The sequence below is a fragment of the Alosa alosa genome, chromosome 6, assembly GCF_017589495.1.
Source record: "Alosa alosa isolate M-15738 ecotype Scorff River chromosome 6, AALO_Geno_1.1, whole genome shotgun sequence".
Classification (NCBI taxonomy): domain Eukaryota; kingdom Metazoa; phylum Chordata; class Actinopteri; order Clupeiformes; family Clupeidae; genus Alosa; species Alosa alosa.
The window spans coordinates 2,153,081-2,168,539 of record NC_063194.1 but is presented as its reverse complement, the minus strand read 5'-3'; the positions used below and the strand labels follow the sequence as shown (position 1 = coordinate 2,168,539).

General features: G+C 42.9%; 2 protein-coding genes across 8 annotated transcripts; one reads left to right on the top strand and one right to left on the bottom strand.

The window, feature by feature from the left end:
• Positions 1–875: 875 nt before the first annotated feature.
• On the top strand, positions 876–7,590 carry tecra (trans-2,3-enoyl-CoA reductase a). Of its 3 annotated transcripts, none has more exons than XM_048247045.1 (12): positions 877–1,122; positions 1,431–1,620; positions 2,263–2,314; positions 2,414–2,458; positions 2,626–2,729; positions 3,704–3,819; positions 4,356–4,461; positions 6,205–6,277; positions 6,362–6,405; positions 6,505–6,562; positions 6,737–6,825; positions 7,165–7,590. In XM_048247045.1, exons 2-12 carry the CDS (start codon positions 1,459–1,461, stop codon positions 7,336–7,338), a joined length of 1,023 nt encoding a protein of 340 aa, XP_048103002.1. In that variant the 5' UTR covers positions 877–1,122; positions 1,431–1,458; the 3' UTR covers positions 7,339–7,590. The 3 variants fall into 3 exon arrangements, with proteins under 3 accessions (XP_048103003.1, XP_048103002.1, XP_048103001.1); XM_048247044.1 differs by having other exon boundaries at positions 1,427–1,620; XM_048247046.1 differs by lacking the exons at positions 6,362–6,405; positions 6,505–6,562 and having other exon boundaries at positions 876–1,122; positions 1,427–1,620.
• Positions 7,591–8,900: 1,310 nt separating this feature from the next.
• samd1a (sterile alpha motif domain containing 1a) lies at positions 8,901–14,148 on the bottom strand. Of its 5 annotated transcripts, XM_048244681.1 has the most exons (8): positions 12,111–12,798; positions 11,946–12,022; positions 11,276–11,573; positions 10,935–11,074; positions 10,759–10,819; positions 10,551–10,641; positions 10,114–10,228; positions 8,901–9,869 (listed from the first exon to the last, which is right to left on the bottom strand). In XM_048244681.1, exons 2-8 carry the CDS (start codon positions 11,949–11,951, stop codon positions 9,720–9,722), a joined length of 861 nt encoding a protein of 286 aa, XP_048100638.1. In that variant the 5' UTR covers positions 11,952–12,022; positions 12,111–12,798; the 3' UTR covers positions 8,901–9,719. The 5 variants fall into 5 exon arrangements, with proteins under 5 accessions (XP_048100638.1, XP_048100635.1, XP_048100636.1 ...); XM_048244678.1 differs by lacking the exons at positions 11,946–12,022; positions 12,111–12,798 and adding an exon at positions 13,540–14,148; XM_048244679.1 differs by lacking the exons at positions 11,946–12,022; positions 12,111–12,798 and adding an exon at positions 13,582–14,147.
• Between the last annotated feature and the right edge of the window lie 1,311 nt (positions 14,149–15,459).

Below are 15,459 nucleotides of genomic sequence, written 5' to 3'. Positions count from 1 at the left end.
AACTGAGAAGAATGGGTGAATTTGGACGCACTTTCTGTCTTGCCATGCGCTGTCATTTTCTCCACTGTGTAAGACTGAATTAGTTTGCGCTGTGATGCTAAGATTATTTTGACAGGCTATAGGCTAAATAAAAATCGCTATTAAACGGACGCAAAGCAGAATATTGAAAGAAGGGGGCACCAAGGCCAACAAGGGGCAAAGACGTGGCCGCCGTGAAATCGTACTTTATATTAGGCCTCAGATATGTAGGCCTAGGTCTATGCGTTTGTTTATGTTGGAAATGTACACTGTTTAGTTTAGTTATATAAACACTTAATACAACAAACTGTAGTCAGAAGAAAACCCCTCTCCTCTTCCCTGAGGAGAGAGGATTTCGGTAGCTTGTTTCAGATTTTGACCACACGGGGGCAGCAAGGTTCCCTTTTGAGTGCTGAGCTAAGCAGTACTTTCTATCTTTGAAGGGCTGCCCGATAGCCTATTAATCAGCACAAATACATCATTTCATTACAGGACTACTAGCCAAGTTTATTAGAGCTCCTTGACCCTAAATGTCCAAACTGAGTGGTCGACTGACTTTCATTTAATTGTTGTAATTTAATTAAATTACAATTTAGATTAGGCTACCAAATTAATTGTAGCCTATTTAGTGTGGAGTCAAACAAATAATTCCACTCTGAAAATGTATAATTGATCTCGTTCTAATTAAGGCAACTCAACTGTTTATGAAGCTGCGTACATGTGAAGTTTGTCTAAATGTTTTTTAGTGCAAGGTAGCCTAATTGTGAGAGGAGGTCATGGGCACAGTGTTGTTCCATTTGCCGATTTGAAATGTGGGCGGCTTCTTTAACCCACGGACACGCGGTGGTCGTCTAGGCCGTCTCACTCTGGGTGTTGAGGACAGCAGACCAGCAGTTCTGGTCTTTCAGTCGCTGCTGCTGAGCAGGCTTGAGTTTGGCAAGGTCACCATACTACAGCATGACAAATTTGGCCGCTTATATTTAGCTGTGTACACGACGCCCGTGGATTATGCCTTGGGTCTCTCGGGTTTCGTCTTCAAGTGACTGGTGGGAGTGAGTGCTTGTGAGGCGGGTGACTTGCAGCAGCTCCTCAGGTGTTTTGAAGGTGGGTTACGTTCTCGCGGTTCTCTACCGTGCAATCTTTATTTGCTCTCTCGCTTTCTCTCTGCACAGTCTTTTTGTCATTAGTTGGGGGTCTCTAAACTCTGGCTATCCCCCCTTAGTTATGTGAAACCGAACGCTTTTGTCTTGGTTAAGGGGAAAGCAGTTTAGCACAGGTGTCAGGGCGCTAGTGTTGTGTAATGACGGCAAATGACAGCTGACAGGTGTTTTTAAACGCTCTCAAGAAGGTGGACGGGAAATTGATTTTTTCACTCTTCCAGAAACAGCTCTTTTTTGTTTTTTGTCAGTCAGGCACTGAGGCAAGTGGTCCGAGGGCATCATGGATGCCCTGGCGCTAGAGGCGAAGGGCAACAAGGCTGATGCCCCAGCTGCTGCCCCTACCAAAAGACCAAAGCAACCGAAAAAAGCTAAAAGAATCGTTTACTTTGAGTTGGAAATATTGCATGCAAAGACAAAGGAAAAACTCCTCCTCCTGGACAAGGTAAGTGTTTGTTTGTGTGTGTGTGTGTGTGTGTGTGTGTGTGTGTGTGTGTTTACATTTACCTGAACAAATGTGGGGTTATGGTTTTGTTAAATTAAATTCTCAAAGCACAGACAGGTCAGAAAGACCATTTATCTGTAATGGACATGATTTAACCACAACAATTCTACAAAGCAAACATTAGCAGTGCTTATTATGATACACTAATAATAACTGAAATGCCATGAGACTTGCTCCTCTATCAGAGATAGGCTATCTGTCATGTGTGGGGTAGCGAGTCTCACAGCCAGTGACATACTTAACCGATACTGTGGTTACATGTGGACATTATCCGGCTGGTTCTTTGAGGTCGTGTTGCATTTGGAAGGCGAGAATACCCGCTGAGCTCACAGGAATCTCCTGAGCTAGCCGTGAGTGTGCGCTCTCTGCTTGGTCAGGCAGCCAAGCTAGCAGAGCAATGCATTTGGCAGGCATGTGCATATATATGTGCACAGTGTATGAATATATTCAGATGACAATAACTTAAAAGGCGGCAGTGGTACATTTGTGAGATGTTTTCTTAGAAATCATGTCTATCGGAGGCAGTATTGAAATGATTTTTGCTTACATATTCCTTAAACATATGTTGTTGTTTACGTCAAGGTGGAGCCCACTTCAACCATTCTGGATATTAAGTCCATGTTCCACAAATCAAGTAAGAAAAACAGATAAGGCATTACATTACTGCTCTGAAGGGCTCCATGTTTGAATCATGCTGCGCTCATCATCCATATTATCTCTTGGTTCCTCCCAGATCCACAGTGGTATCCTGCTAGACAATCATTATGCTTAGATCCAAGTAAGTAGACTGTTTCCATTTCAACCTGTGAAATCACAGAAGTAACATCTCCACACCTGCCACAGATATTCCTCTGTGGGAACTAGAAGCTTCTTTTGGCAGGTTAGCTGTTTGGATGAGTTTTATTTAGAGCTGTCTTCATGACTGATTGGAAAATCATTCTATAGAGGGGAGGTCGCTCAAGGATGAAGACATCCTTCAGACTCTTCCTGTTGGAACTACGGCTACTTTCTACTTCAGGGACCTTGGGGCTCAGCTCAGCTGGGGAACAGTAAGTCTGCAGGGTCGCCACAGTGAAGTATGACCTCTACTCTACTCGAGTGCCCAGACAGAATCACAGCATGCACAGGCATTCTTAAACAGGATGTCTTTTCTTTTTTTTAAGTGACATAGGACCCCCAGTCATTCACAAAGACACACAACAGTAACAATAGAACACACTCTACCCCCACACAGTCTGTTTTCTGTTACTCACACACACACACACACACACACACACACACACACTTCAACTACTCAGAACACACATACACCACTGAGAAGATATGCTGACAGACAAGTTGACCATCCTCTTGTTCAGTTTTCTCTTGCTTCTGTGGTAGCCCTTCTTCCTTCCTGGAACATGTAATCTCACCAGTGTCATATCCACGCAGGTGTTTATCCCTCTGCCCTCCTGTTCACCTTCTGCTGGAAGCCCCTGCAGCTCACATTAGCCCTGATGCTCACGTCTAGCATTGCTGTTGTGGTAGCATGGAAACGTGCTGCTAACTGCTGCCAATGAATGTTAGTTTAAGTCCTTCAGAATTCATTAGTCTTCATTAGTGTTCCACCACCTTTTCTCACCAAATAGTTCCTGTTTAGTCCTGTTTGAGGGTCAGTTCGCTTTGAAATAGTTCTGCCATGCACTCTCGTTTAGACAATGCCTCTTTAGTTGAATGCCAAGTGTACAGAAGGTAATGACACTGTCATGTATATTATGGAGGCCTTTCATATCCCACTTAGCAGAGCACAGATCTCTATTGGCTACTTGAATTTGACCTGTTGCCCTCGATGATAACAACAGTTGTTTTGCAACTTGATCACTGAATTGGATCACCTGTGCCTAAGAGCCCGAACCAAAAACAAACTATTATTGAGGCAATGTGAATTTTATTACTCCTACTGTTAAATAGCAATTTAATATTTTTAATGCAAGTTCTCTACCACTGTGTCTTTTCACTCACTTTCACAACCTTATTTCTCTAGGTGTTTCTGGCAGAGTGCGTTGGACCCCTTGTCATCTATCTGTTGTTCTACTTCCGGCTCCCCTTCATTTATGCCCCTAGATATGACTTCACCACCCCTAAACAATGGGTTGTACAGTGAGTACTCGTCATTTCCCACCTATTAACCAAGGTTTATAGATTGACTTAGCAAACATTTGTTAGCTATGAGGTTAATACGCCGCGGCGGGCTATACATGGAAATGCATCTCTTTCCTTCATTCTTCTTTGATGATTAAAGCACAGTCTGATTCACTGGGCTAGTAGGCACTGTGGTTAATACACGGGTGCGCTTAATACTTTTTTTCTTTTTTTTTAAAATTTCCATAAAACACTGCCCTGAGGTTTATACACAATGCTGCTAATACACTATAGACTGGTTTCATTTGACCCACATTGCATATCCATGCTGTTGCACCATTGTCCATCTACTTCACAGGGTGTATTATTAGGCAGATTGTTGCTTTAAAACCAGGCCCTCATGTGATGACACTGCTGGTGTTTTCTTACAGTTGTTAAAGTAGACATTTACAGTGTGGGATGATGAATAGACTCATCTAGTGTGATTGACTGATATAGCATGCCCATTATCCGAGGTCAAGCCTTCATCACCCAGCTTATGTCCCTCATTGCAGCCTTGCCTGCATATGCCACTCCTTCCACTATGTCAAACGGATCCTGGAGACCATGTTCGTGCACCGGTTCTCCACAGGCACAATGCCCCTCCGCAACATATTCAAGGTAAGTGACGGAGGAGTTTAACCCCGATGGGACGAGTCCTTGGCTCATCGCACATTCTCTAATTTGAAGAAGCGTTTATAAAGGTTGACATATATGACCGTGAAGCCACTGACACAGCACCTTTCGTTTGAATCCCTCAGTGGTCAGTGATTTTGACAGTATTACTGACATTGCACTACATTTTGTTGAAACTCAGTTTATAAAATGGCCTCTCACCCTCATTCCTGGAACTAATTTGGTGTTTTACCACAGTACTGTTCCAATTCAGTTCATAATGATATTCATGGTTTATGACTAGTTTATGACCGGTTTTAAGTCTGCTGTGATTTGAGTTTACCTTTGTAACGTGGGAGGTTACAAATGACAAGTTACTCTATAACTCAGTTACTCTAACTGTGATAACTAAACTAAAATTCAATTCAACTTATCAAACTAACGTAACTTATTGGATTTGATTACTTACGATTAGTTGGAATGGCAGATAACATGAGCAGTGCAAACAATGCTCAAAATTTGAGCTGAATGGAACCTGTCTGCAGACATCTAAGATTACACCATAATGAATATTACATTCTACCTATAAACTCTCTCGATATTTAAAAGAATATCAGATGTATCCCCTCTGTAATCACCAATATTTTATTACCGGTACATGTTTCTCAGCAACTCTACCAAATTACAACTACATTTATTTTGTATTACCAATGTAACTTTGTTACATAGTTATGAATATCATAGTGTGGTGTAGCACACTGGTAGAAAAGGGGCTCTAGTTACCACATCATTTGACACTTCAGACATCTCCACAACACACTGAGGGAGTATGACATGCCATTTCACATTTAAGAGATCCCTGCGGACACCTTATGCTTGATCATGTCACAGAATAAGTGAAATCTTATCAGAGTTTGATTAATTCGAATTTTAGGGAAACACATTGACATGCAAATATCACATCATATTTTATTTCGATATGGATTGTTGGCTGATTGGCTGATTTCACAACAAGATTAGGTAATGATTCTTCCCACGTAGAGTTGTTTGTGCATGGCAGGAGCTAACTAAAGTCATTTTTGCTACGATGAAACATTTTTGAAACTGCTCCCTTATCAAGTTCAGGTTTAAATATAGCTCAGACAGCAGCTGGAAGTTTTCACAGAGCGGCAGCACCCTGACATGGTGGTTGTAACTTTACCTGTGACTAAGAAATGACTGGCTCCCACATTATATTCTATACCATAATATGCAAACATTAAGTGTTTTTCGAACTTGGTTAGCATCCAAAAAAGATTGCAAGGCTGAGGATGAGTTTACTTAATTAAATCCTCCTGTTAGTTAATCAGTCTTGAACTACCGAGACCAAGATTTATGCTCACTGATGGAGTTGTATATGTAAATTGCCATTTGATTGAGAGGAATGCATATATAAATGCCTTGTTCTTATGGGTTAATTTTAAAGGAACACACATCATTTTTGGGTTAAATAAGAGGGTACATACCATTTCTTCTCTGAGCTGTATACTAACTGGTGTAACCCACTTCCAGGGAAGTATACTATAAGCTAGGCTAGCAGTGTTAACGGAACCAAACAGGGTTATTGCAAGCACAGAGAAGAGAAGGGGGAGTGTTCTTATGGAACTGGGGTAGACAGCAAATGAGCAAATTTCACAAAAAGCTGTCGTGTTCCTTTAAAATTGACCCAGCAATTACCCATAACAACAGCCATGATATTTTGCCTTTCAGAATTGCTCCTATTACTGGTTCTTTGCAGCATGGATGGCATATTACATTAACCATCCTCTGTACACTCCACCAAGTAAGACATACCTCTCATTTTTAACACTGTTTTAAAGCATTTCACAAGATTATCAACAACACCACTGTAAATATGTGTTTTCAGTGTATGGGGAGCAACAAGTAAAGACTGCTCTTATGATATTTCTGGTAAGAAGCAGTTGTGGTATAGCTAATACATATTTTATTGCTCTTTTGGATTGCACATTTTTTAACGCTGAAAGACATTGCTTGAATTTATATTCACAGTTCTGTCAGTTAGGAAATTTCTCCATCCATATTGCCTTACGCAACCTCAAGCAACCTGGTGAGTTAATGAGGCAAGATGGCATGCTCTTTCCCAAGAGTGCATAGGCACACCCACACCTTTTAATTTACTGTCGGTAACTGCTGAAATTGGTATGCACTATGCAGACATCCAAGCCAAGTGCTGTCACATTGAAATGCAGTTGAAACTTTCTCATCTGACGTGTCATCACAGGTTCAAAGGTGAAGAAGATCCCTTATCCATCTAAGAATCCTTTCACATGGATCTTCTGGGTGGTTTCCTGTCCAAATTACACTTACGAGGTATTGAAGAATGACATCGACGCGCTGTGTGTAGTGGTATTTGCCTGAGTACTGTTGAGTGCTGCTGCCCCCCACTGGCTAGATGGATGTTTTGCATTGAGTAATGAGGCAGACAGTCCCCTGCCAGACACAGTGCTGCTGTAAGCTTGCTAGAGGGCATTCTCGTCTTGGAGCTGTCTCACAATGACATCGCTACAAAACATCACATATTTAAGAGTCTGAATGATGGAGAAGCACCAGAATAACTTACTGTTTATGGTTTGTGTGTGTGTATGCGCGTGGGTGTATGTTTGTGTGTGTGTATGTTTGTGTGTGTGTGTGTGTGTGTGTCCTCTCCAGTGTGGCTCCTGGGTGGGCTTCACAGTGATGACCCAGTGTGTGCCCGTGGCCTTCTTCACCATCGTGGGCTTCATCCAGATGGCGATATGGGCACGGGGCAAGCACCGCAGCTACCTAAAGGAGTTCCCGCACTACCCCACCCTCCGCTCCTCCATCCTGCCCTTCATCCTGTAGGGCACGCCAGACACCCTGATGGACCCTGGGGACTCAGCAGTCCTGAGTAAGAGGGAGAGAGGAGGGGGGGGGGGGTTACCCCCATCACCTCTCCATCTGCTCATGTCAGCAGATGTTTACCACAGCATCTAGTGAACAGTTTAGACTCTGAGCAATGAAATGCTCTTGATGGACGTTGAAGTGATACTAGACGAGGAAAGTGATTCATGAATTACATTGCCTGTGTCAAATAAATCTATTTGTAGCCTGAAACACTGACTTGTGGGTATTTATGCTATGAAGGTTGAATGTGTTAAAAGAAACTGTTGCCATCACATCGAATGAATATTTCATGCATAACTACACAACACCATTAGTCTAATCAGTGGGAGTTCTACCTTTACCCAATATCCTATTGCTTTTATCTATCTGGATTACAATAATAACTATCCAGATGGTATACTCTGAATCTATACAAAGTTTTTTTTTATAATTGATTACACAAGACCAAATTCATATGTCACTTCTTTCTTTCTCTTTGTGGATATAATTATATCCTTTACACAGAAATGACTAAAATATACTTTCAGATGAATCTGAACATTTGCATTGGTATTTTTGCTGTTGAAGTACCTTGAGTTAGCCTGGGTGAGCCCAGACAAATCTGTGACCACTTTTGATTTGTTCTGTAGATCTACCTGGCCACCTTCCAATTCCCAGCCATTCCCAAAATCACAGAAAACCCTTTTTAAAGTTAATTTCACTGCTGGATATGTCATGCCCCTTGGAAATGGGAAGTTAACGAAGGGTCCCCTTACCAATTCTCTTTTAAAAGTCCGGTGTCAACAAGACTAGCCTTAACCGTTTCAGGGTAACCCTCATCAAACTGGAAATCAAACACCAAACAATAAAACTTTTGTCCCTTTCAATTTTCCCCCCAAATATATGAAAAAGAACACTGCGTTTCCACATCAAAGCTCAACATCCATGGTGCTGCTTGGACGCAAACGTCCCCTATCTCTCCTCTCAATTTCAGCTGATGGTCTTTGCTGTCTCAGTTCCCTCAGCCTGATTTTTTAAAATCCAATTTTCCTTCTGCCAAATGTATCGTCATATGTGGTATCCACTTATGAGTCTCAGCTTGTCTAAGCTACAGCAAGACTGGTACACTCTGAAAGGCATTCAAACGTCTATGCTACAGCAACACTGGTACACTCTGACAGGCATTCAAATGGAAGTGTGTAAAATAGACATATCGGTATAACCGATGCTCAACCATCACAACACAGAAAACAAATATTGAAATTGATGCCTTGAGTTCGCATTTGGAAAATAAATTCCAGAATGTGACTGAATAAACGTATTGTAACCATGAAGAAAAGATGATTATATCATCAAAAAATATCTTAAATGTCCTCTTGAATAGAGGACACCCTAAGAGATATGATAATGCCTACTTGGTGGATATGCAATCAATGGCATAAAAATGCAAATAAAATCAAAATGGGATTCCTGAAAACCCTCAGTTTAAAAAGAATTACAATGACATGACAAAATGAAACAGGACATAGCCTCATCAGATGCTCAGTCAAATCACTTTAATATAAGCGCCAGTACAGGTTAACAAAACAAACCTACTCTTCCAAACAAGGTTTCCCCAGAGGCCACATCATACTTTATCGTCAAACTGTTAGTTCTTGAGAGAGTAACAACAATTTACTCTTTATGCCCAAAACAAACACTTTTCTGTTTCCTGAATTCAAATGAAAATGCATCAGTTTATGTAACTTATGGATATTTCTTCTCCTTAGTGCCAGACACAGAGATATTATATTCATTTTTTTATTTTTGTTTCACATGCATTGGATGCACAGATAAGTAAGTACCTTCAAATAAAAACGGAAACCTGATGTCTGTAAAATCAAGGAAACAGTCTGACTTAACAGTACATAACGGTTAAAATGCTATTGTTATGCATCTTATACACACATACATATATACATTCAAATCCAGAGCTAGTGGTCAAAATTACTGCTCCATCAAGGCAATGGCAGTGTATGTACCATGTAGCCATTAACTTTATAACACTATATACATTAACCATATCTTACATGGAATCCACTAAACAAGGTCTCCACACATGTGCAAAAGTAGAAGCTGTTCAGAGGCCAGTCCCAGAAACAGAGGGAGAGAGATTGAGATGTGGCACAAGATAGTCTGTGCTCTCTCAGTTCTGAGGATGAAGGGTGAGAACCTCAGCTCTGGCTGACGTGGTTTTTAAAGTGTCTCAGCTTAATGCCACTGTTTCAGTGGTGACCTTTCTGACTCACTCAGGGTCAAGATGGCTAGCTTGTTCGCCCTGTCTAACGGACGCCTAACGGGGAGGTGGAGAATGGCCACCATCAGCTGAGGTCACCGTCGTCCTGGAAGACCCTCCTCTGCAGCATCTTCACGTGCCGCTCGTAAATCTTGAGGGCAGGCCCAAGCCTAATGGACAGGCCGGTCAGCACATCACTGCGCTGCATCAGGAGAAGAGCCCGGCCATCAATTTCCTGTCAAGGACAAAATGGTGTAAATAACAAAAAGTCAGACGTTTGACCTTATGTAGATTCATCTTAAGAGTGGTGATCATGATTATTTTTGCTTGTCATTTATCTCCAGTATGGCTAAGAATATCAAGGGATCTGCTTTAACAATTAATTTTAAAATGGTTACTCTGTTGCAAACGACTGTGATTGAACATATAGCTCCCCCCTGTGGTGAGAGCAGAGAGGACAGCCTAGGGGTATATAGTACCTGGGTTCTGAACGCCAACGCCTGTTCAGGGAACCCTGCTGTGGTGAAATAACTGGCAACATCTGCCACAGTCCACTGCATCGGATCCGTACCAATCTCCCCGCTGCCCTCTGAGCTGAAGACACAAGAAGCAAAATGGACAGGCGTGAGAAACAGTTGAGGCCATGTGGCAATATGAGAAATCTTTTCTCCGAACCTGTCAAGATGTTGGCATCTGCGTTCAAACAAAACTTGAACGTGGCTCTTGCATTACTACATACTTCAAACAGATAGAGAGGGACTTACAACATCTCACTGTGTGTGTGGGTGCTTGTGAGAGTGTGCATGCATTTGTGTACATGTTAACTAACCTTCAACATGAAATAAGTTGCAAGATAAAGAGTCTATTGTTTGCTTTTTATCCTATTATGAACATAGAGCTCTAAAGACATATATACACTTCTCTGCTCTGCTCTGTATCCTTGACGAATGCATCTTGTTCCAGAGTGGAGGTCACAGTCACCTTCATCCCCTTCGTACTCTCCTTACCTGGAACGGGACAGGCAGTCAGGACAAGATGATCAATCACCACAAACCAGCAGATAAAACCCCACAAGGTCATCATCTCATCACACAAGGTGATAAAATTGGGCCCTCTCCACTCACCATTCTCTGAGCCATAGGAACACATTTGAGAATGTCCTTTAGAGACCTGCATTGCTTCATCCTGCAGACAGGCACACAATAAAGTGAGTGTGCAACAAGTACACACTAAAGGACTTACATTATACAAACACATGATATACATCCAATATATACATCCGATGATCAAATGGACTGACCTGCGTGTGGCTGCACTTTGACCCCAGCTGATCCGGTGTGGCCGCACTCTCTACTGCCCTCATCCCTTCTTCTCTCTTCAGAGCGTACCTCTGAACAGACGGGCAGAGAGCAAGAGGCTGGCTCCCCAACTCCAACACTCCTATCACACACACACAAACAAATACAGTTAATTGCATTTCTTAGCATCCCTAGCACACCTTTCATCTGCATATTCCCTTTAAAGGCAACGTTTTGAATGACTATCATCAGGGGCACTGCTTGAAAATTTGGGCCCTATGACAGACAATAACCCCCCCAACCCAGCCCACCCACCAGCGGCGCCCCTGACTATCATTATTACCTGTCTCCCGGAGCGATCCAGTCGGTAGGGGCTCTGCTTGGTAGGCATTGCCCTCATATCCCTCATGTTTTAGTGGGGCCAGGCTAGGAGAACATTTGCCCAGGCTGGGCCTGTCTGAAGGCCAGTGGCCATTGCATGATGGGCCCAGGGGGTGAGGAAGAGAACTGACATGGGCACAGATGCCCATCTCATCTCCATGCCCAGAGCAGGACCCAGTGTTGCCACACTCATCCTGTGTGTTGCCTGTGCCATCCTGTGTCAGAGCGTTATTCAGTTCCACAGCCATGGACACGCTCCCCTGTGAGACAGAAACTAATGTGATGCTGAGCAATACTTCATTATATCCACATGTTTAATTAAAGTTAACAGTGAATGAAAATACAACTATCAGACACTAGAGCCCACAGCTTGAGATTTATATTAAAAAATTGTAATAATACAAAAATGTCATTATCTAAGAGAGAAATAGTGTCCAGCTAGGGAATTTTCTCTGGTTTTCAAGAAAATGTGCTGGAATCGAATAATAAGACTTAGGTTGATGCCCTAAGAATCTGTTGTCATATGATACACACTGCCCATCACTGGTAAGAATGCAGACCACCATGATCATTCACATTGTCCCATCGGCATGGGCAATGCTGTTTCTGATTAATTCAATGAAACACATTACCGACATGACCCCGTAGCAGCATGTTCGCGTTTTCGAGATCGGTATAACCTTCTTGCTCTTCGTCAGAGAGAAACTGTCTGTGAAAGACAGTCAAGTTGTGTTGTGTCTTTATGAATGCGTTATGTATGTAAACTGCGCCATATCAACAAACGCATTAACACTGACCTTTTGCCTGAGTGGATAGCGGGCATACAGAGTGGGATAGCCCATCATCATCTGCTTGAACGCGAATGCAGAGATAAAGCGCTAATGCTGAAGACTGAAGAGCGGATGCAACTGTTTGAAACAAGTGACAGTGGTTGGTGCAAAAAATTAAATCGCTTTTGTACGATTGTAAGAAATATGTGCTGATACACTGCTCGCATGTCGACCCACAACGTCGGGCAGTCTCGAAAACGTTGCGAGTTTTTAGGCCTTGCTAATGTCCGTGTCTTCACAAAAGCGCTTTTTGGGGGGCTACGATTCGCGAAAACACCTTCATATTTCAGAGTTTCAAAGGGGTCAAACGTGTAGTTTGCAAGCGGTCGGTCGGTCGGTCGCCCCCCCTCCCTCAAATGTGTGTTTCCAACGACACATGAAACGTGAGCCGTGTCTCGCCGTACGTATGTCTGTGTGTAACTAGCTGAGGCGCGCGAGTGCGAGCGCTAACTCCACAAAGCCCGCCCCGCACCTCACTGAAGCGCTTGCGACTGAGAACACGCAAAACAGACAACTAGCCTTCAGCCTGTCCTGTCGATAATCACCAAATACACAAACACAACTGTTTAGAGTGTTGAGCAAAACACAACAAGAGACCAATCAGATAAGACATCCGAATTTGAAGAAGTTTCCGTTATTTCCAAAAGCTCTATCAGTTCCTCTCGCTTGGATTACCTATTTCGTTCAGGGGGAAAAGGGGCAAAACGCAGTGCTGACGTGCAATCAAAAATGCTAGCTAGCTAGCTGCCTTTTCCTTTGCATCGGCGCTATGTCGTGAGTTCTTCGATAACCGCACCGACTACTTCGTTCCCACTTCCGAGACGAGCAGGCTACTCTGACAATTAGCTCCAGTCGACGAAGCAGATCTATGCAGGCAGGCAGGCAGGCAATCTCACTACCCATTCACTTTGTTTTGACTAAGGGACATCTCTCCCTGCGACAGGCGCTCGTTCATACCTATACACCCCCTTATCTTAGAGCTTTGAAGTGCATGACCTTTGAAATGTATCGTCCTCACGGCGCTCGGCGTTCAGAGCTGAACCAGTCGATCCCCTATATCCAAGCTGTTTTGTTTACGCTCTGGCCTCATGTCGTTGCATGCTTGGTCTACACAAGGCTCTAGTTTGTAGGCTACTGGTTCTTTCTGTTCGTTCTCATGGTACATGTCAAAGTTTTATGCGTTTTGTTTGTTGCATTAGTTACAGTTTCTACTTGGTTGCAAACTTGGTTCACAAACACTTGCGTTGTTCACGCTGACAGGAGAGCGCCTTCCATTGTTGGCGTTATTACCCTGGTCATGAGAGGTAGTGCCGCTCCCCGTCTGCGGCAGTTTTCTGTGGGTGCACTTGCTTAAATCACTAAAACCATTAACATCTAAATTCACTTTGACGAATACCTGTGTCAGTGTGAAAATGGTCGTTTCAGACACTAAACTCACAGTTGTATCCTCGCCAATGTCGGTAGAATCTACTGTTGTGTCAAGCGTAGAGTCGTGAAACTGGCTGCCATGCATTACTTCCATATCCCCCATCTCATCCTCCGTGGGACCGAGAACACTGTCGTCGTTGCTCGAATCTGGGAGCGCTGGTTGTTTTACCACTGATCTATTTGTCACCTGACTCAGTTTTTTTCGATTTCTTTGAACCTTTGCAGCATTTCGATAAGAAATCGAGCCTTTGTAGTTAACTTTAAGGACCGTTTGTTCTTGGATCAGTTTCTCCAATTCTTTACAGGTTCGATCTGGCTCGGACCCGTGTCGTCTTCGTACCATCCTACAAATTCTTTCAAGATCTGGTCTCGCTTTTCTTGACCGTAAAGAGTCTATCGTCTCAAGTATCCAGTCGCGATACGATGGTTCAGACATTTCTTTCCAAACAGGTTCGTCGGATTCTTTGAGTGTTCCCAATGTGACTGCGCTACTTCTTCAAGCCGCGGTCGCGGTCCGAGCCCAGTTGAGACTCGAGAGAACGGAAACCTCACTGTACGCGTGCGTTGCTCACTTTGTGCGCTTAAGGTGGACTGCCCGAAGTGGAATGTGCCGCCAGGGGAGCAATTTAAGGGCGTACCGACTGGGACAGGCGCCCTTTAGCTGCATTCGCGCGCTCTTCCCAGACTGCGCCTCATCTGCTATTCATTATCAGCTTCGATTAATGAAAAGCTAGTCAACTAGCCACCCTTTGCTGTCGACCATCCATGAATAACAGGTCCAGCGTCTAACAAAATGCAGCCATGTAGTTGTAATTTTAACAAGTAAAACTTTATTGGAATGATACATGTTGTAAAATATTACTTTTTTTTTTAAACATACTCGATGTGTGCTAAGGGTATCTGTCAAGTTATCCAGAAGGTAAAATAATTAAGACTGATAAAGGCAGAGATATACAGTATTGTTCCCCGAAAAAAGGTACAACAGACTACACCATCACCATACCTGCATCGGGAGGAAAGATTCCTGTTATTTATACATTTAGAAAAAAAAAAAAAAAAAAAAAAAAAAAAAAAAAAAAATCAACATTTTTTTCCTCCATGATTCATAAAGCGAAATGTCTGTAGCCTAAGAAGTGCGTAAGGGAGAGTGGATGCATACAAAAGCAAAGGTAAGCATGAACTGGTGACCACAATAGAGCAAAACGGTGGAAGGAGGGGAAACAAGGAAGAGGGAAATGTTGACAATCGACACCGTTCAAGAAAGGTTAAAAGAGCCAGATAGGCTATTAAGTACTCGGTGTCATTCACATGTATATTATGAAGGTGATTGCTCCTTTACAAACCATTTCGGTTCTGCTCTTTCCTTTTTTTTTATGAAGCACTGTGCCATCATCCACACCCCAGAGACCAAAAACTTAAAACCAACCTCCTAAATCTGCACACCCAGTGTCGGTGTGTTATACAGCCACCAGGTGGCGCACACCACTGCCGCACTTCGAACAATAGTAATGTGAACGACGCGAGTTACGTGAGACGTGAGATTCGGTGGACATCCATATGTGACCTCCACTCTAAATATGACAGGAGTGGTAAATAAAAGGTGAGAAAACAAACATGATGAGTGCCTTGCACATCGCTCCAGAAAATGTGCAAATCCTTTTTTGCATCTTCATCACATTTGAAAATCACTTTGAGAGGATTTTGCAGGAGAAAGGTGCTTCATCACCTAACCATAACCACTAACCTGCAATGCAGTAAAGCATTACACTGTGCAGGGACCCTTCGAGAAATCTCTGAAACCCAGTATGTTTCCTCCTTCATACAGCATTTTAAACACATTTTTTACAAGACAGAATTCATCATTTCTATTGAGTCAATTAACCCAGTC